This window comes from Tachypleus tridentatus, chromosome 4, assembly GCF_004210375.1.
Source record: "Tachypleus tridentatus isolate NWPU-2018 chromosome 4, ASM421037v1, whole genome shotgun sequence".
NCBI lineage: Eukaryota > Metazoa > Arthropoda > Merostomata > Xiphosura > Limulidae > Tachypleus > Tachypleus tridentatus.
In genome coordinates this window covers 7,093,360-7,116,448 of record NC_134828.1, presented here as the reverse complement: position 1 = coordinate 7,116,448, position 23,089 = coordinate 7,093,360, and the positions used below count along the sequence as shown (strand labels likewise).

General features: G+C 37.1%; 1 protein-coding gene across 3 annotated transcripts in view; it reads right to left on the bottom strand.

Annotated features, from left to right (window-relative positions):
- LOC143248516 (metalloprotease TIKI1-like) overlaps positions 1 to 22,414 on the bottom strand; it is a 36,559-nt gene extending 14,145 nt beyond the window's left edge. For 2 of the 3 annotated variants that reach the window (XM_076496935.1, XM_076496934.1), the window contains exons 1-4: positions 22,234 to 22,414; positions 21,489 to 21,557; positions 6,504 to 7,061; positions 1,254 to 1,575 (exon numbers count right to left, since the gene is read on the bottom strand). In XM_076496935.1, coding sequence (XP_076353050.1) covers positions 1,254 to 1,575; positions 6,504 to 7,061; positions 21,489 to 21,557; positions 22,234 to 22,284 — 1,000 coding nt within the window. In that variant the 5' untranslated portion in view covers positions 22,285 to 22,414. Of the gene's footprint in view, positions 1 to 1,253; positions 1,576 to 6,503; positions 7,062 to 7,295; positions 7,869 to 21,488; positions 21,558 to 22,233 lie in introns of those variants that run through there. The other variant, XM_076496936.1, reaches the window with a different exon arrangement.
- Positions 22,415 to 23,089: the final 675 nt, after the last annotated feature.

Sequence of the window (23,089 nt, the reverse complement as noted above, 5' to 3'; positions counted from 1 at the left end):
TTTTTGGCACTCTTTGTTCAGTAGAGTGTCTGGTAATCAGAGACAACGGGTCAATACAGGTCTGGATAATTCCTAATATCCAATGACAGAAGTTTGGCAGCCACGACATAGTTAATTACTATTTCTCCTCGGTGTTAAAATGTCTGATATATAACTGTTAATTAACCAAAGACGCACAACCTTCTACTTAAAAACACGACAAAGAAGTACACGTAGACAGAGAGAAAAAAGCACTATGAATACATACAGACAGAGAGAAAAAAGCACTATGAATACATACAGACAGAGAGAAAAAGCACTATGAATACATACAGACAGAGAGAAAAAAGCACTATGAATACATACAGACAGAGAGAAAAAAGCACTATGAAGACATATAGACAGAGAGAAAAAACACAAAAATACTATAAATACATATGGACAGAGAGAAATAAACACAAAAGCACTATGAATACATATAGACAGAGAAATAAACACAAAAGCACTAAGAATACATATAGACAGAGAGAAATAAACACAAAAGCACTATGAATACATATAGACAGAAAAACACACAAAAGTACTATAAATACATATAGTCAGATAGAAAAAAACACAAAAATACTATGAATACATACAGACAGAGAGAAAAAACACAAAAATACTATAAATGCATATAGACAGAGAGAAAAACACATCACATCATAACAGAAGTCGACTAAATAAAAGGATAAACAGGCGTCTACGATATATAAATTTATACCAGCAACTGAACTGAACATCCAACAATAAAAAACGGATAAGTTATCAAAATAATTTGTATAATAAATGTTTTGTACTATGTCAATATCTTTTATAGATAGTATGGTGACATGAGTAAATCCAACCAATTTTCCAATAAAGATATACAATGACATTAAAAGGTTGGGATGGGCGTGACCCTGAAGTTATCGCGCCCGGAGTTTGAATCTGAAGATGGGCGTGGCCAGTATTCATTACTCACTAGAGTGATAAAAGATAAAGCCACAAAATGAAACAATGTGTCTTTAAGCACATTACTATTAACAAACTTATTACGGGTTTGTTGTTTTTAAAACAGACCACACAGAAAATAATTTGACAAAAGTAAAATAGCAAAGATTATATAACTGGTCACACTAACTATTCAAACAGTGTAGTTATTGTAAAAACTAACAAACCTTAAACATATGGATAAATAAAGATTTACTTTGGAGAGAAAAACGTACACAAATCACAAAGGGAATGACACCTACCGGCACCGAACGCAAAGAAGAAACTCTTATCCGGATACGTGTTCAGTAATTCAGAAACCCTTTCAGCCATTCTCTTATTCCGCTTAAATATAAGTTCGTTCTTAAAATAATCGTCGATAGCTTTGGCGATAGATATATCGCTTGAGAGAAGCGATGTATTTACAAGATTTGGCACGGAAGTTGAGTCGTGGTTAAAGATAACAGCGTTTAGGTCTCCACAATTGTAATGTCTGATTAAATCTTCGGTCGTGTAAGTCACCTGAAGCTCTCCACTCCTAATGTTCTCGTGTTGGAACAAAGTTTGATTTAAAGCAAAAATTACCTACAGATAGTAAAAATAAAAGTACAAATTATCAACAAAAATTCAAAACAAAAACCAGTAATTCAAAGAATAATTGCCCGAAAAAGGAGAACATTAGTTAAGCTAACTCGTAGAACTGGTTGTAAAAAAGTTGACTTAATTTGCGTATATTTTCTATCGAATAATCCGAAAGAATTCGTACAATAATAGAAATCATTACAACCAGATTGTGGTTTTCGTTAATGAACGGCTTTTGTTTTTTAATTTCGCGCAAAGCTACTAGAGGGCTATCTGCGGTAGCCGTCACTAATTTAGCAGTGTAAGACCAGAGAGAAGGTAGCTAGTCATCACCACCCACCGCCAACTCTTGGGCTACTCCTTTACCAACGAATCGTGGGATTGACCGTCACATTATAACGCCTCCACGGCTGAAAGGGCGAGCATGTTTGGTGCGACCGGGATTCGAACCCACGACCCTCGGATTACGAGTCGAACGCCTTAACACACTTGGCCATGCCGAGCCCTAATGAAAGGCACCAGGGGTAGAACACAATGATTAATGTCAGCCGTGTACTGCTTATATTCTTTCCTAGACTAGGAATACTCGTTATGTATTGGTGGTAGAAAATCTAATGACATTTTTTATTTTTCAATATATAGTTTCCTTGTTATTGTGGTTCTTTTCATATTAAACTTAGCTTTTAGTAAATTATAATAATAATACACTCACAATAAATTAAATCGGAAAAATATTTTCGGCTGCACCTTATTATTATTATTTTTTTTTTTTATGAATCCTGTGAGGTTGCGGAAAACAAAGATAATATATTAATTCAGGGCCTGAACAGGAAACTATATAGTCACCAATATAAGATATTTTCTAATAGGCAGTTGTTGCTTATTTCACAGTCAACACAATATAAATACACTACCTAAACTATCTATCAAAAAATATCAAATAACTACAATTGTTTGTCTTTCATTACTTGACGTTTGGGTTCATTAGATCGTCTACAAGACAAACGAATGCCTGTCAGATTTCTCCAATAAGCCTCAATGCATGAAACACAAAACCAACAAAAGTTCATTAAAATTAAGTTTTTATACGTCGCTCTCAAACCCACACTTTCAGGACCCTTACACTCCCCAGGGTTATAAATACACACTGTACTGAGATAATGACAGAATGAACGACAGAGCTCGGACATACAAGTTTTCTGACAGCCACATAACCCTAATTCTGGCGCTCAGATAACTGAAAATCCGAAATGTTCATTTGTAAAATCAAAATCTTTGAAGACAAGTGTTAACTGAAACTATATTAAGATGTCTAAATATACAGAAAAACAAATGGATAAACCTTAAAGTGTGGGAACGTTAATAAGTGAAGCGACATACACGAGAACAAAGGGAAACAAGGTATTTTCAAGGAACACTATTTTTCATTCAGGTTTATTTGATACATTGTAACCCAAATCATGTTCCCGGAACTTTTTTTATTCACTCTGTTTCTGTCACGTACGTGTATGTTTAAAATATTCAGAGAAACAACCCACGTTTACGAACCCATTACATATCTCTTGTGCAGATTTTCAAACTTTACAAAACAGCTGAATCACTATTCTAGCGTGATGTGGACAATCGGTTTCGAAAACGACGTCTGATTGGTTGGATTTCACACAAATTCGTGCAAAGCTACACAAGGGATACCTGCGACAGTCATCTATAATTTCGAACTGATAGATTGGAGGGAAAGCAGCTCCAACCGTTGAGCTAATTTAATAAAACCGTAAGATGTGTCTCTCTCCTACAACTCACCCACGCTTCAGAATGCGAAGTGTTAGTTTTGCAATTTGCGACAATTGAACGTAAATGATTAACCGTTGAATTCATAGTCCGTTACAATGAACATTAGGCCTCGCTCAGACACCATTAATTATAAACGCATATATCTGACGGAGTAAATGCTACAAATAATTATTCCGTGATACGCAATATTCTCCACATTCTCTAGTCAGTACCCTCAAACATCGTTCCAGAAATTATAGGGGTAACTTACGAATTTTTTTCAAACATGGAATTATCTAAACACTAAATGTTTCGAAGACTGTCTACTTAGCAATATACAGAACAGCATTTCTCATTTTATATGAAAAAATAACAGTTGGATGTTTTAAAACTAAACAGAGTTGTAAGTGAAACAACAATATTCCAACGTATTTCATTGAACAAGGTCTACTTTATAAAGAAGACTAAATCTACGTGAACCCAGGCTACTTTATAAACGAAGACTAAATCTACGTGAACCCAGGCTACTTTATAAACGAAGACTAAATCTACGTGAACCCAGGCTACTTTATAAACGAAGACTAAATCTACGTGAACCCAGGCTACTTTATAAACGAAGACTAAATCTACGTGAACCCAGACTACTTTATAAACGAAGACTAAATCTACGTGAACCCAGGCTACTTTAGAAAGAAGACTAAATCTACGAGAACCCAGGCTACTTTATAAACGAAGACTAAATCTACGTGAACCCAGGCTACTTTAGAAAGAAGACTAAATCTACGTGAACCCAGGCTACTTTATAAAGAAGACTAAATCTACGTGAACCCAGGCTACTTTATAAAGAAGACTAAATCTACGTGAACCCAGGCTACTTTATAAACGAAGACTAAATCTACGTGAACCCAGGCTACTTTAGAAAGAAGACTAAATCTACGTGAACCCAGGCTACTTTAGAAAGAAGACTAAATCTACGTGAACCCAGGCTACTTTACAAAGAAGACTAAATCTACGTGAACCCAGGCTAATTTATAAAGACTAAATCTACGTGAACCCAGGCTAATTTATAAAGACTAAATCTACATGAACCCAAGATACTTAAAGAAATCTCCATGAACCTAGTGTGGTCTTCCCCATTACTTGGTATTCATATTTGTTTAAAGTTTGACTTTCATGATCCGGGGCTACTGGAATCATAACGGATATTTTCAGTAGTCAGGTACTTCGCCCACACCGAAACACCCATTAAAAGAGAGTTTGCTTGATTCATATCTTTTGTAAGTACCATTCACTCTGGGTGTAACATAAACTTGTCAGTCGACAAGTCGGGGCTCTATCTTCTCTCGTTACTCTATTAATGAGTACCGCTTACAAAAAGAATAACCTTTACTTAACATGTCATCTCCTTGCACGCTCTCACGACCCGCAAGTCTCCAGAGCACATGAGGTGCCGCCACCTGGTGAGATTCAGATCAAGTATTATCTCAGACTGCAATGTTATACTTTAGAACAGTGGTCCTCCAGCTGTTTACACTTTGTACACACGTCAATCGTATATTTTACTGAAGCCACAAACGTTACATTCTTTTTTATTTACAGACTTTGTTATTAAACTCCACATGGTGAATGACTCCCTTTCGAGAGGCGGTTAATAGAATCTCAAAGTTCTGAAAACGTCGACGTTCCTATATTCTCAATTAAAACACGATAACGTAGTCTTTAGAGTTATTATTTTGTGTCACAAAACCACAAATAATAATTTTATGTACCGTAAGTACATCTTTCAAAGAGTAACTACTTTTTATGGTTTTATATCAGGCGATACGGTGCCAGAGTGTGACATAAATTGTGAGTGCCGAAAATGAGTTACACGTGCGTAGCCTTCAGTGTACAGTATTTCCTAGTAACATTACTCACCGTACTAGATTTTTACGAGCGAAGGAATTCGCAGCGCGATCTAGTGACAGTGGAAACAACAAAACGTAAATATCATATCTACTTTTTACTTAACTGATAAACATATTCAAAGAAATAACTACGATTGAGAGTCCGTGAACTAAGTTCCGTAAAGCACTTCTGACTCGAGAGTACCTGGGATGTTTGGCATTTCATGTATAATAACCAAAAGAGAGTGAAAACGTTGGATAAACTCTAGCAAACACAAATTTCCCAAGGCATGCTGTTTTAAACTGTAAGGTTAGTAACAGCTGATACAACAAACGATTGACGTAAAACACAAACTGCAAATAACAAGTGCGAACAACACCATCTCTTGACATGAATGTGAAAAATATTAACATACACAAAATACGAATACACTTGTTATGTCTTAAATTGGTCGCCATGAAACATATATACAGACCCACATATTGTCTCTAATGGATATATAAAGACTTCTGTATGCCACATCTTGTCCACAACGAACATATGGTTACTGTATTATAGCACACAACACTCCTAAAAAACACGTACATAGACTACAGTGTATCGCACCTTAACTATTATTAACACAGATCTTTGTTCAAAACAAACACATAAGCTCTTATACATTAGTAACAAATCTATCAGCTTCTGAACGAACAAATATCGACCCCTGTATATCAAAAATTGTTCCTAATGATACACACCCGTGTATCTGTCGGTAGGAATTATTTACATTTTAGTTCTAATCTATATCGTATGATGTCAGCTAAGTGCAAAACTTCACAACGGGTTTCTCTCTGTCTACCGTCCACAACGGGCAGTCGAACACTGGACTCTCTACTGATCAGCCAGAGAATAGCTTTCTTCGCCCATAAATTGCTGATAAATCATATACACCCCTGAAACTGCATATTGTCTTCAACAAGTAAAAAAAAAAAAGACCATATTTGTACATGTTAAGCGTATTGAAAAATATACACAAGAATGTTGGGTTTAATGGGTTGGAATTAAACACAATGTGTCCACTGCGGGTATCGAAACTTGATTTTAGTATTTTAAGTCCACAAACTTACCGCTGAGTCAGCGAGGGAGGGGTAACATCACGACAAACAAAATAATTATATTATTAATATATATATGTGAGGCTTTTATTTAAATTTTACTTTATAAATATATGTCGAGACATAACCACCGTTAGGCCTACGTTTGGAAAGTAAAGTTGTGTGAGTTAAACCTACCTGAGTAAAGTTGAGGCCATTCAGTGGTAGACATTGTTCTTCTGGGTGCTCCACGGCGCCCGTCCGTTTATTCAGTTTCTCAGCTTCTTGAGCAAGGTAAAGGTCCAGCACGGGGATTCCTCGTGACTTGACGTCACTCTCTGTTAAAGAGTTCACCATCAACATGACCCACACTGGTCGTTTCCTTTCCCAGTTAAACGTCATCATGTTGAACACATAGTCAGCGTACAGTCCTCGGTTCCTCTGGTCTGCAGTCAGCCACGACGGTAACATGATTTTCACGTACTCTAAGTGACTTTTCAACCGTCTATACAGATCTTTAGGGAGTACGTCGACCAAATTCTTGCCCTGTGGTAGTAGTTGGCACTTGCTCAGAGCGCTAAACGTATACGGGTCCATCAAATCTAACTCGAAGAACACGTTGTCAGATTGCTGGAAGGCATGTTTGGCACTGGCAGGAATGTAATCCCACACCCTTGTGTAAGGAACATGAATCGTACCAAAAAAATACGAAGGCGGATCCTTATTGACAGACCACAGAAACGACATGGGACCTTCCTGTTGTAAAGAAAAACCTGGTTAGTTTTGAATGTGGAAAGTTAACTTGGAGAAGTTAGCGTAATGTGCGTGTAAAAACAAGGGTGGAGAAAATCGGAAATATATATTAACTAAATGTAAAACGAAATAAAATCCATAAATTAAGGTCACATGCCTATGAAACATAAGAACCTAAACTGTAGCACTATTCGCAAGTAATATGAATTTTCTCTAACTATATCAATATGTCGTCACCTGGCCACATCTCGAAGGTTAGGGTGCTGCCCAAGAACTTTGAACTTACTATATGACCGTCACCTGGCCACATCTCGGAGGTTAGGGTGCTGACCAAGAACTTTGAACTTACTATATGACCGTCACCTGGTCACAAACTCACTCCGTGATAGTTACTTGTTCGGCTATAATTAAAACATTTTCTTTACAAACGAATACTTTCGTAAAAAACCTACAGGGCAGTTGACGAGAGGGAGCCAGCCTCGCCTGCCATCTTTTCAAGTACCTTTAAAGAGTACTATGATTGTCTGTTACAGTTATAAATCGGCCCTAGTTGAAAGTGCATGGCATATACATTGAACCTTCCGTTTCACACTTAAATAAGCTGACCAATTGGACATGTCGAACAAATACCTACTCAGAATAGCTGAGTATTTTAACAAAGGCTACTCCTAAAAACACAAATTAAATTATTCTCTGTAGCTTCCTGCCATTATATTTACAAATTCGTCACGGGTTTAGGTACGGGTTTAGGGAAAAACGACCGCAGTGTTTGTCCAAAGCCCTGAGCTATCAAAGAAACCCACGTTAAAACTTACAAATATGTTAACATACTTATTGACTTCTATAACCAACTGATAGCAGCACTACTGGTCACGTGCACGCAGGAAGGAAGATGGAAAGAGACTAACAGACACACAGAGAGAAACACAAACAATGTAACAAGTCAGTGAAACGTGGCTACTAGAAAACATCCCAAGACTGTGAATTTTGATTTTAAATCCCCTAAAGATAAAATAACGACAACAGATGAACGTGAACAATGTGTCGACCAGAGTTTTGTCAATATTGTGGTAAAATGCTTTAATAGCTAACTGTATCATAACTTGGTTAACCGCGAGAAAATTCTGTCGTGTTTATTTAAATTAGGTTAAACTCACAGTTACAGCGAGTTATTGTGCTCTACCCACCACGTTGCAAGTCCGCGAGATGTCGCTGTTCCACTGGAAGACATTTCAATTGGATGTCACAATCATTTTTTATTTAAATATTGTTATAAGTGTATAACAGTCAAAGATCTGTAGAACACACACACACACGTCAAAATATTTCTTTTCAAGAGTACATTACATGAATGTTGTTCATTTTTTGTAATTTCTACAATTTTATATTGATATTGAGTTTTGTATGTTTATTTTAGTGATGGAATTTCACGACACAAACGAGACTTCCTTCGTCGAATCTTTGAAACAAATATTTCATAAGATATTAAAAAAAACGCATTAAGAGAGCGACGTGTGCGAGTTGTTTTTAGGTTTTTAATTTTTCTCTCGTGTCGATATTACATACTTGCAAGATTTTATTATACCATGTCGAATTAATTGCTTTGAATTCAACTACACATCCCTCCTTTGATGTTTTTTTTACAGAAATGGCAACTGTGAGAAAACGTTCACTTCAATAACAATCTTTACTTGCGCTCAGTAAAATAACAAGGAACGGTAGCATCCATTGCAAAAAAAAACTCCTAGCGACTATGAAGCAAACCTGAGCGATCTGATTTGCTGGATGTACTCAATGCATCGAAACTCAAGCACTTTTGTCAACAATACGTTGCAGTTGCTTTCCTTTGCTTAAAAACAAACACACTTTAAATTTTCTTATGTAAATAACACAGGTAATGACAAAAGACGGTTGATTGTAAATAACCCACTAGACAATCATACTGGATACACATTATGATCCAAACGACTGAGTTGACTGTACGTTTTATATTTATTCGTCACTGTTTTTAGGGAAATTACCGTTGAACAGTTGTAACTGGCATCTGCTAGTAACAAAATGAGTTTGTATGTGTATTACTTTGGAATCTCTTCTCGTTTACGATAAAAATTATATACAACGAGTTTTAGAGATATTATTTTGCAAGTTTTTGTCACTGTTTTTAGAACTTGTTATTTCATAAATATCTGCTGAACCATTTAACACTATAATGTTGTCATTACGTTTTATTTACTATAAATATTAGAATCAGTGTTTTAAACGCTACCTACCCATCGTTTGAAACGAAGTTTGGTTCGTAAAACCACAATATAATTCATAGTGTCTTCCCAAAGTGTTTATCTGTTGGTTGTTCCTCAAATTAATAAAAGTTTATTATAAGATACCTAATATCTGTGGACTGTTTCCATTTGAGTACGCTAGAAGCGTACAATGTTACTAACCTGTTAACTTGTTAAAATGGCTGAAGATGAAAATCGGGAGTTCAAATACGAGAGCTCCCTCTACAAAATTTAACTCGATACCCTCGAGTTATTAGTCTAGCCTGAAAGGAAATACTATCTAGGAAGTACAGGTACGAGGCTGACTTTATTTCCCAAAACGCAGGATTATAAAGTAGACTTCATCTGAAAACACAGACTAGGAAATTTAAACCTAGGCGTAACCTTACATGCTCACGTGGGCAAGTCATCCCAGAAGAAAGGTATTTATGGTTCGGACACAGCCACCCCTAGCTACTGACCAGCAACATCCGCCATTAAAACAGTTTTGTCCAGCCCTTTGAGCCAAAAATGGTATCGACTATTGCTTTATAACTCACGCATAACAGAAAGTACAAAGCTTGTTCAATGGCTTTACGTCTCGAACCCCGGACTCGTTACTTACTAGGTCACGTACAGCCTTTGGTTATGCGGCGTTACTAAAATACTCTACAATTTAACGTATAATTGACAACTTAGTGAGAGCGACAGTTTACACACCTTGTTCTTAACTAGTCAGTACTGAGAATAACGACATTAATGCTGTCAAAGCCCAAGTTATTTAAGTTCTCTAGAAAATACAGGATGAAATGTAATTACAGGATAAATTGTATAAGTTCAGCATTTGCAACGCGGATAGGCTTTATACTGTCAACACAAGATGTGATTTTACACTAAATAATACTATAAAAAATTACATTACCTATCGTCAGCTGTAAATAAACAGTGGCAAATGGAGGGGATTTAGCGATAACCTAAGAAAGAAATGAGAGAGTTACGAGGATACTGCAGGCGTGTAGATCCTTGGGATTTGAGGAAAGACCTCTTCGGTATTTAATGTAAAATATATAGTGGTTTTTTCTTAAGACGGGGAAGGACAGCAGAGACTCTGACTCATTACTACACAACAAAGAACTTTTTCATGAAAAACATAATACACTGCTATAAAAAAACAATTAGAAGTAATACGTGCCAGCTAACCCTAGTCAACAGGAATCGTCTGCCAACAGCGGGTTACAATCTTATGTACAGTGTATACAATTACTCGGAACGTTTTATTACTGAAAGATTCGAATGGAAAGATAATCTCTAAATCACCCCAGTTTGATAGAAACAAAAAAGTCCACAAATGACATCAACCAATTTAAACTGGTCCTATATATAGATTACTATACGTGTCGCCGCCTTGACGCCACCGATCTAGCTGAAAAACTCAGTTGCGCATGGAAAACTAATGGTTTCAAACTCGACTTTCGTGTCACTGTGACCTCTCAAAATAACCCTAGGGAGAATCAGTAAACTACAGCAGCTAATTACGCACAGTATTAATTTATTATGTTTGAAACTCCACCGAGTAGAATTCAGTTTATCATTTCTTTTATTGTTTATTCAGACTGAGCTTTAATGTATTTTCAATCATTAACAATAGTTTGTAGAGTAAACCACTGTATATTATGAAAACCACACATGCGTGACACCTCCGCACATCAAGTCAAAGGGTTCCTCACCCACCCACCCCCAACGCCCCTCTTCAGGTGGTCTTGTTTTCATTGTTAAATGTACCGAAATATTAGACTAGTAAATCTACTGAGATGATCCCAAAAAGAGCTAAGATTTTCGATTTATACTGTTATTAATAGAATTATGCGTGGCTCAGTGACCAGCGTGCCAGACTGTGGAGCTTACGATTTGTGGTTCGTGTCCGTTACCGGCAAAAAACAACAACACCAAAACGTTTCGCATTTAGAAACCTTGGGTGTATTATAAGAATAGGTTGAACACCCTTTAATTACATTCAAAAGAGCAGTTCTGGTCTTCTTTCATTTAGCAGTAACACTGAATGGTATGGGACTCAGTTACTTATACACTGCAGGCCAAAATCTTAAGGCCAATAAACAAAGACAAAATATGCATTTTGCATTGTTAGACTCAACCACTTATCTGAGTAGAGCTTCGAAAGATGAAAATAAGAAAAGGTAAATCAAAATAAAAAACTTTTTTAAGCATTGAACAGGGAAAATGTGAATACTATGAAATTAGCCTAAATACTAGCTGGTCAAAAGTTTAAGATCATACCAAAAAAAAGTGTTCTAAACATGGTAGGAAATGCCCAACAAGAGGTCTCAGTAGTGAGTTGCACGGCCGTCATTGCGAATAACTGCAAACATTCGCTTTGGCATGGTCGATATAAGCATTTGCAGAAGGCTGGCTGGAATGTTATTCCAAGTGGTGAAGATGGCTTCACGAAGATCATGCACTGTTTGGTATTGACGTCCATTTCTACAGACTTCCATTGCCATCCACTCTCAAACATTTTCAATGGGGTTCAGCTCGGATGAACACGCTGGATAGTAAAAAAAAAAAAAAAATCACGTTATTCGCCATGAAAAGTAATTTGTCCTGCGGGCATTGTGGATTGCAGCGTTGTCCTGCTGAAAGATCCAGTCATTTCCACACAAGTGAGGGCCCTTCAGTCAATAAGAATGCTCTCTCCAACATGCCAATGTAGCCAGCTGCTGTTTGGTGCCTCTGTATAACCTGCAGCTCCATTGTCCCATGGAAGAAGAAAGCACCCCAGATCATGATGTAGAAAATGTTTCCGGTGAGATATCCTTATCGTGCCAGTAACGTTGGAAGTCATCTGAATCATCCAGGTTAAATTTTTTCTCATCAAAGAACAAAACCTTCTTCCACTTTTCTACATCTATGTTTGGTGCTTCTCAGCAAAGTTTAACTGAGCTGTTTCGTGGTGTGGAAGGAGGCGTGGCCTTTGAAGACATTTAAGGTTTTTAAAGCCTTTCTCTTGTAGATGCCGTCTTATTGTTCTTGAGCTGCATTCTGTGTCCGTAAGGGCCTTATTCTGGTTCGACGATCAGCTGGTGTCTTGCTGGACAACCCGTCGAATCCTCCTGCTCAACGCCGGCAACATTTTCTTGGGCCGACAACTTGAAATTCTCGTTCCGTATCCCTCGGGGTCTTAAGAAATTTACAACAACAGTTTTACTATGCCCAATCTCTCCAGTGATGACACGTTGAGAGAGACCTTGCTTTTGCAGCTCGACAATTCTGCCACGTTCAAACTCTGTCAACGTTTTAGCCTTTGCCATTTTTTTACCCAATGTAACACAAGAGATGTTAGTGGGAGATGTTGACAACGCTAGTGCTTGAACACAAATGACTAAATTTCGTTACGTGTTTACCGATTAACGCTTCGTTTCAGTATGGTCTTAAACTTTTGACCAGCTAGTATTTAGGCTAATTTCATAGTGTTCACATTTTCCCTGTTAAATGCTAAAAAAAAAATTTTTTTCCCCTTTCCTTATTTTCATCTTTCGAAGCTCTACTCAAATAAGTGGTTAAGTCTTACAACGCAAAATGCATATTTTGTCTTTATGTTCATTGTCCTTAAGACTTTGGCCAGCAGTGTATCTATAGTACAAAATCTGTCGTATGAATATACGCAAGTATAAACATATCTCCTTCGCCATACCCGGCTTTTATTCCACGTATCCTTCCAAGAAATGCTTTTATCCTTTTATTCCTCGTATCCTTCCAAGAAATGCTTTTATCCTTTTTTTAAAATAATGTATTAGTTTTCATTTCTAACATTTGATAACAACGTTAGGTCACGATAGCACTTTTTATCAATTTTTTAAAATATGTTAAGTCGGACTCTCTTCCCATTGTTAACCGTATAAAAATAGAAGCATTAGGTGATTTTACAATTACTCGCACGGTGGCGCCGCTAGACAACAGTGAACAGATCTAATGGTGAGAGGTTTCCCTGAAATGATAATTTTTAAAGTAATTTTTAAACAACTTCAACTGCGGCTCGTCCTGCTTCCTATAGTTTGGGAACGACATTTTTAATTAAATACATATTGTGGAAGTATCTCTATGAAACCCAAAGTTTTAGAAATACTGGTACGAAATGTGCAAATTAAAAACGCACGTCTAAATAATTTTATATTCCAGTGTTAATGAATTATCTACCCTCACAAATAACTAACGTCATAAGTAACCACACACCACTCGTTTTGTTTCCTTTCTGTGCTCACGACATCAGCTCAAAGTGATCAAAATGTACGCATACTAGTTTAAAATTGTAACGCTACTAATATTATATATAATTTAAATAACTTACCATATAAACCATATAATTAGCTAAGATGTTTTTATCCAGATATTCCGCTGTACTACTATACTTATCATATACCTTCGCTATTACCCCAAGTGGAACCCACAACTCAACTCTCTTCTGTCCTGATGCACAGAAAATAACATCTCTTTCACACAAACTTACTCGATTTTCCTTGGGAACATTGCAATGTGTACAGTATTGGAAATAACTATGGAAAAGATGAGGAAGAAACTGTTCACTCGTCAACAATACACAAAGTGGTAAAAAAAAGGAAATATTCTGGAGCGTATTTTTAATAATAGAAGTGATGGACGTAAAGGACAACTATCTCAGGATATCTGTTTCTACAGATCTTAGTTGAAATATTCGTTTCGGTATCGTTTGCAAACATCAGTTAAGTTATACATCGTTTCAATGAACGTGTAACTCTTCCAAAACTAAACCAAAGATCGAAATGGCCATCAGGCCACAAACCGTGGAATGATCAAAAGTGGACATACGTACAGATGACCATTGGACACAAGTTTATTCCAATGTTTGTCAACCACGACAACAACTTCTCGGAGAGATGTATGAATTATATTGTATAACATGTACCTACAGTGAAGCATGATGGGATAGGACCGAGGTTCATGGTCTAATCCATCGCGTCATCCCTTAAAAAAAGCATGGAGTCATTTTATTCCATCGCGTCATCCCTTAAAAAAAGCATGGAGTCATTTTATTCCATTGCGTCATCCCTTAAAAAAAGCATGGAGTCATTTTATTCCATCGCGTCATCCCTTAAAAAAAAAGCATGGAGTCATTTTATTCCATTGCGTCATCCCTTAAAACGCATGGAGTCATTTTAATCCATCGCGTCATCCCTTAAAAAAAGCACGGAGTCATTTTAATCCATCGCGTCATCCCTTAAAAAAAACAGGGAGTCATTTTCCAAAAAAAGTAATAAACTCATGTATACAGTAAAGATTTGTTTGTTTGTTTTGGAATTTCGCACAAAGCTACTCGAGGGCTGTCTGTGCTAGCCGTCCCTAATTTAGCAGTGTAAGACTAGAAGGAAGGCAGCTAGTCATCACCACCCACCGCCAACTCTTGGGCTACTCTTTTACCAACGAATAGTGAGATTGACCGTCACATTATACGCCCCCACGGCTGGGAGCGTAAGCATGTTTAGCGCGACGCGGGCGCGAACCCGCGACCCTCGGATTACGAGTCGCACGCCTTACGCGCTTGGCCATGCCAGGCCCTTACAGTAAAGAAGCCAACAAAACCATAGCTCGGTCACTGTCCAAATAGGAACTGTGTTTTGACTATCGTATATAATTGTTCTCAAGGTTGTTTCTTGGATAACAATCAAAACATTCCTCTATAATTCTTATCAAGGCTATTCTTGGTATTACCACTATAATAACTGTCCTATATAACTGTTATCAATGCTATGCTTAGTATTACCACGACAACTGTCCTATATAACTGTTATCAATGCTATGCTTGGTATTACCACGACAACTGTCCTATATAACTTATCAATGCTATTCTTGGTATTGCCACGACAACTGTCCTATATAACTTATCAATGCTATTCTTGGTATTGCCACGACAACTGTCCTATATAACTGTTATCAAAGCTATTCTTGGTATTACCACGACAACTGTCCTGTATAACTGTTATCAAAGCTATTCTTGGTATTACCACGACAACTGTCCTATACAACTGTTATCAAGGCTATTCTTGGTATTACCATGACAACTGTCCTATATAACTGTTATCAATGCTATTCTTAGTATTACCATGACAATTGTCCTATATAACTGTTATCAATACTATTCTTGGTATTACCATGACAATTGTCCTATATAACTGTTATCAATACTATTCTTGGTATTACCATGACAACTATCCTATATTATTGGTATCAATGCTTTTGTTACCATGACAACTATCCTATATAATTGTATAAAGGCTGTTGTTGACATAATGAAAAATGATATCCTATATAATTGTTACCAAGGCGCTCCACCCACAAACTGAGGGTGGCGAGTTAGAATCCATGTCACCCAACAGGTTTATCTTTTTCAGTCATGAAGGACGTTATAACGTACGGTTAATACCACTATTGATTGATAAAACAGTATTCCAAGAGTTGTTGGTAAGTGTTGTTCTCTAGTTAGCGGCTAGCACAAGTAACTAGTGTCCAAGAGTTGTTGGTAAGTGTTGTTCTCTAGTTAGCGGTTAGCACAAGTAACTAGTGTCCAAGAGTTGTTGGTAAGTGTTGTTCTCTAGTTAGCGGCTAGCACAAGTAACTAGTGTCCAATAGTTGTTGGTAAGTGTTGTTCTCTAGTTAGCGGCTAGCACAAGTAACTAGTGTAGCTTTTCACAATACTCAAAAAAAAAAAAAAAATGGCGTTAAGGGGACGTCTATGTAATTAGTAATACACAAATAAAATCGTTATAATTATGACGTCATTATAAATGATACTAGAGTTAAGTTAACTGACATGCTTCACGTTCCTTTGTTTTTTTACTACCTTGATTCGTCGCTTTGGGTAGTGATAAAAATCCTGACTTTCCTGTTTTAGTTCTAACAAACTTAGCGAAAGGCCAAGCAAGGTTCGGTTGTCCATGATAAAGGTTTGTTTGTTTCAGCAGCTGATAACAATAGTGGTTGTGAATCATCATCCTCCACGAGGTAAAGCTACCAACTAATATATGTGAATCTAGAGCGACAGAAAGAAGTAAAACGAAAAGAGATTTCATCATTAGATTGCTACCCGTATAGAGCGGGATGGAAAATATTGTAATGTCTTTTCAATGTCAGCGTAACCCGGTGTTTAAGGATAAATCAAGAACTTATTGAGGCTGTCCAGTTGTGACACACACACACACGTGATGTAAGGTTCTAAAGCTGCTATTGGTAAGAACCCGAAGGATTATCATAATAAGGTCTAACTTCATTGGTCGGTCCATACGGTTTGCCTCATGGGTCCTGCTCCAGCTTCGACATACATTTTTATTGTGTAGATTACAATCTCGTATTAACACTAGAGGCAGGACAGCGAGTTGTTAATTAACTGACTTGGAGCTGGTGTCTGAACAAACAAAGTATCGACCTTATGAAGGTATTGAACACATATTCACGCACCTAACGAACTCTTGTCTCAATTCACAACAGGACCAGTAAACTGAACACTAAAGGTACGAAAACCCAGGCATGTTAAAAAACAGCTTTTCTTACCGGCTGTGTTTTTACCCACGTTAAAACAGCTTTCTTACCGGCTGTGTTTACGTACCCACGTTAAAACAGCTTTTCTTACCGGCTGTGTTTACGTAACCCACGTTAAAACAGCTTTTTCTTACCGGCTGTGTTTACGTAACCACGTTAAAACAGCTTTTCTTACCGGCTGTGTTTACGTAACCCACGTTAAAACAGCTTTTCTTACCGGCTGTGTTTACGTAACCCACGTTAAAACAGCTTTTTCTTACCGGCTGTGTTTACGTAACCCACGTTAAAACAGCTTTTCTTACCGGCTGTGTTTGCATGTACCCACGTTAAAAAACAGCTTTTCTTACCGGCTGTGTTTACACCACGTTAAAAAACAGCTTTTCTTACCGGCTGTGTTTACACCCACGTTAAAACAGCTTTTCTTACCGGCTGTGTTTACACCCACGTTAAAACAGCTTTTCTTACCGGCTGTGATTACACCCACGTTAAAACAGCTTTTCTTACCAGCTGTGATTACACCCACGTTAAAACAGCTTTTCTTACTAGCCGCGGGCGAGATGTGTTACGATGTAGACACCCATGTTTGAACATGTTAGAAGAAATAAAACAACTTTTAATATCAACCATGAAAGCTGTACAAACCAATGTATTAAAGTACTTTGGGAGCTGACAGTTTACCCTGACTCGACATTGGCAGACTTCCTGTTGTTTATTGTAATAAACGTTGAAAGAAGGACTTTTAATTAAATCTCGCTCATCGGCTCCGAAAGACTTATGAATAAGAAAGTTTGTTATCAGTGATTTCAATCTACACACCTCGACTCCCTGGGGCGCGACCACACAGCGGCTTACTTCGTGGGCGTGGTTGGCAACGACTTCACTTTCACAATAATATACAGCCACGTTTTCTGTAAATCTACATAATAAATAACTGCATGCCGATAAGTGACAAATTATCTCCACAGATGAAGAACAAATGGGTTTTCTTGCCAAGCTCTGAGGAAGTTAGTCGGTCGCCTAGACAACGCAGCTGATCGTACATTGCTGCACTACTTACATAAAACGTTTTGAACGTGACAGAAGTCAGTAATGGGTGAGATCCTTACACGAAATTATAACACATACAAGACAAAATAACACATCCAAAACTAGGAACACAAAAATCAACATATCAGATAAACTCGAATTCTTTACTTTATTAAAAACAACGATTTATAAAGCTTCCTTACATGTATATAAGATACAAAGTATTTCTATATCCTACCGCTGCTGACGACTCAATATATAACTGTGGCTAGGAAAGGATTTCATGATCGTGGAAGTTCTTAAACTGTGTAGCTGTTTCTTAAAACTTCATTTTTGACAGGCAGATGTTTATAAGGGTAATGTATGATTTCTAGTTTAATAATAAAGTAGCTGTCGGTGGGTAGGGTTCACTAGTTTATCTCTTAAATATTAGTAAAGCATAGCACAGATAAACTTGAGTAGTCTAAAAAACAAAAGTCTCATAAGAAACAATTATCACCTTAAAGTTTCTAACTATCAGACGAAGATATTACAACACTTCTAGAAGGAAGTGTAGAAACAATGTGACTTATAGGTGAACCTTTTAGTCAGTCTGTATGTTAGAAAAATGAAATAGTATATAGTACATACCGCTAATCCCTCCATAGTACGCGTTATACTAAAACAGATCCCTCCATAGCACGCATTATACTAAAACAGATCCCTCCATAGCACGCATTATACTAAAACAGATCCCTCCATAGCGCATTATACTAAAACAGATCCCTCCATAGCACGCATTATACTAAAACAGATCCCTCCATAGCACGCATTATACTAAAACAGATCCTCCATAGCACATTATACTAAAACAGATCCCTCCATAGCGCACATTATACTAAAACAGATCCCTCCATAGCGCACATTATACTAAAACAGATCCCTCCATAGCGCACATTATACTAAAACAGATCCCTCCATAGCGCACATTATACTAAAACAGATCCCTCCATAGCGCACATTATACTAAAACAGATCCTCCATAGCACACACACACTAAAACAGATCCCTCCATAGCACACATGCTAAAACAGATCCCTCCATAGCACACATACTAAAACAGATCCCTCCATAGCACACATACTAAAACAGATCCCTCCATAGCACACATACTAAAACAGATCCCTCTATAGTACACATTACATACCACTAATTGTTCTGTAATACACATTACAATATCAGATAATTAAAACCTCAAAATAAGTAAATACCTCTTAAGTTAAAGCGCATCAACTCATATTACATTTGGTGTATGTTTGTCAACTTCACCATTCATTGGTCCACTACTTGAATCAAAATGACGATAACTATTTACATTCGTTCGTTAATAAAAAACAGCATATTGGATGTTTCGGCTAATTCTGTGTCAGATATGTACTATCCACACTAAATATTCGTGATACTGGTTTTAAAATGGTATAAATCGAATTTTCACATAATTACGTCTTACGTTAAATTAAAAACGCCCTACCGGCGAGAGAGGTTGTTTCCTTTGCCGGAAACAAATTGGCAAATCTCATTACCACACTGACTGATAGTGACTAGAATGTTGTAAGATGATGAACAACATTAATGGGGCTCTTCTCCTAAGCAGGAAGATTTGTTTGTTTTTCTGTCAAATTCATAAGAACAAAGAATTAAAAGATTTAATGAAAAAAAATGAACGGGCCATTTCTTCCATCTCATTTATTGCTATGTTTCTTTTATTTTCCTTGAAAATAAATATAAAAAAAACGTAAAAAAAGAAACAAAAACGAAAACATTTCAAGAAGACATTCTCGTTTGTTAAATAGATGTGATTGGCAAATCGTAGCCTTGTTTTTAGAATACATGTAGTAATAACAACGATTTTAATATATGTAAAATATATTCATAAAATATTTACGTAAAATATTTTCTCAACCCAAACGAGCTGTGTTTACATGTACCTTTTTCTCTACAAGTCGGTTTTTTCGACATCACTAACGATTTTAATGTATAACTTTCTACAAGCAATTTAAAAGTACTAGTAAATGCCGAACATGATACTTCTGCACGTGTCCTTGACATTAATAGTTATTTATGGTAATTAGTGCCACCAAAATAATGTTAAGCAGGATTTTATTTGCTTTCTTGTCTTAGAGTAAATCTTTTGCGTTCTGGCCACAACGAGGAATCGAACCAAAGTTTGTCGTTATAACTCTGTCAACTTACCGCTGGGATACTTTCTAAAAACTACACGATTGACAATTTAGGTCATCCCATATTAAAACTAATATCACAATATTATTTTATATTTGTAGTTATCCCAGAAAACTCGGTAAACCTTATTTGGCCTCGTTGCCATTGGATACATCATTCACCTCTAAGTGTAAAAGCTGCACTTGTCACAAAATGAAAAGCGCCACCTGATTAAAAATTGTATATTTATATATTTTGATGAGGTAAAATAGGTGTTGTCATAATGGATTAAATTTAGCATAAAACACGATTAATTAACATAAACAGGTATTCATTTTGAAATACGTAAAATAGGAATATTCCATTTATTATCAAATATGAAATTTAGTTATCCAACCATATGTCAGTTTTACCAGTTAATGTGTCAGAGAAAAAACGTTACTTTTAACTGATACGTTTCGTGCAGCGAAGCCTAACTGCTATAAAACAGGCGCATGGCACACGTTCACGACAATAGTATTCAGAAACAAGTATTTTGTTACTGTTCACATTTATTAAATGCATGTAGAATGTAATGTAAGAACGTGCTATGTTAGGTTTTGGATGAAATACCAGCAACCCTGGTCAAACTACGTCATGTTACGACGGCCGCTGCGACTAATTTCCACTCAGCTGTGAACCACAAGGTCAAAGAGTTTTGCCATTACTCGAACAGAGCAGCAAGTTCACTTGACTGTCTAACTTCCCGCTGTTCCTACCTCTGACACGCTCTGAGCGGCGACTATTGCCACATAGGCGCACCATGATACCGTGCGGAACGACCCTTACATCTAGCAATTCGGGAACGTGACAAGCCCCTTGTGGCCATGGCGGCTTCACTCAAAGACGAGCTCACGGCGCAGCTGTACGTGTTCTCTGTGTGGGACGTTACGAACTCCGTGCGGTCGGGATAACCCGCTGTCACTGGGAGTGCTCCATTTAAACATGATGTAGTGCGAAGGCCCGCAGTCGCCATGTCAAGTACCCACAGCCCAGGTGACACTCAGTCGAGCCGACAACTTGTTAGTGGCATTGAACGTGCTAACTAACTCTATAACCCAGCCATAGCTATGGAGTCGAGCAGATGTAAACAGGTACGGGTAATTAGGGCGTTGATATTATCGATAATGTAAAACTATTACTCGGGTAAGCCTTGCATTCAACCAGTTCAAACAACACGAACAATTTGTTTCAACTTAACTAAAATATTTAAGTTAAACCGCGCACTAAATTGATGATTGTGTGAGTCAAGCATTAGGAAATATAAATGTGTGGGGCATTTACAACATTTTACAGACCAAAAAACAACACCCGCGTCACTTACCTCTGTATTAACACAGAGTGGAGCTCGTCTGTATTGTCCTGCCAACTTGGTGATACATAAACCAAGAATCTGAAGAAGAAAAAAAAAAACAGTAATATTACGAAACAGGTTGGGAAAAATTAAATATCCTCTTCTTACTTCCAGTAATCCGGGCCAACTGAATATTAAAAACAGATATTTGAGAACAAAAGTATTAAACAGATGTAATATTTACATACGAGCATTTGATAGTTATTAAATATTCGTATAAAACTTTTACTAATAACAGTAATGTAATAGTACACACAAAATCAAAAGAAGACCAGCATTTAGAATCATTGCAATTAACGAGTTCCTCATTACAAGATCTGAAACGTTTACTTAGATGTAACGCTGCATGCAAAATCACACAAACTTCAAAGAACTATGACATCTAAAAATTCGGTGCGAATAAACAGCGTTCGATAATACAGGGCCTGCTGATGATAAAATCACTTTCCATTTTTCTTAAATCTTTATAAATGTAAATAAAATAATTGTAATATATTTCAACAACATTCGGACAACCTTTTATGACTGTGAAATGAGTGAAAACGTTCTAAATAAATTTCACAGAATTCTTAATAAGCCGGTAACTTATTCGATGCAGCCCGAAAGGTCCGGACTACCTGACTCTGCAGCCTGAAGTTGGTTGGTGAACTCATGCACCCGCACAAAGCAACGACGGAGACAGAACTTCGAGAAAATCATAAGCAAACATGCTTACCAGTATGCTGAGTGTTTTAGGGGACATGAAGCCATGTAGCCCTTCTGCCATTATTAGCAGACCGTCTGTTGAAACAGTCGGATGGAGTTAGTTTTCTCATGGGGCAAACGTTCCCGCCGAACCACAACCATCGTCAGGCCTAAATCACCACAGCACTGCAGTCTAACGCTCATTCCCGAAACTTAGCTGTTCGACAAAGCGTGTAAAGTCGTCGCTTCCTGATTGGCTGATACCTTATCCATTCAGCAAGCCCTGCCAAGATGAAATACGTTCGCGCGCTTAGTATACAAACCTTAAGTGTTTATTACGAAGATGGAACTTGCTGAGGCAAATTAAAAGTACCAAAAAAGAGCAGTAAGTAATTTTCATTATTTGATTTTACTGACGTAGCTTCTGTAATAGGTTTACAGAAGTTTCATAATCAATTCTAGCCTCAACTTTTCTAAACTGGCAGAGTGAGGGGAGGTATAAACAAAATTTAAATTAGATTAATGGACTTGGTGGACTACGACATTTCAGGGGACCCGAACCCATTTCTCTGCTCACCGCTAACAACACACTTGTAACGATCAGCTGTTATTGTGCTACATCAAACACAATAACGGTCAAAATTCAAAATAATCAAAATATATTTATGTAGAAAAGATATATAAAAATAACCTTGTTGATAAAACAGACAATTTCCTGTAAAATAATGTGCTGGAAACACCAAATCATCGATTTATCAAACACCTTAAATTATGTCATAAAAACATCTGAGTGTTACATCGTGAATCCTATAGTCACAAAGAGCCTATAAACAAAGTTCTAATTTGTATTTGTAAAATAAAAACTTAGGTCCTAAAACCTGTTGAGA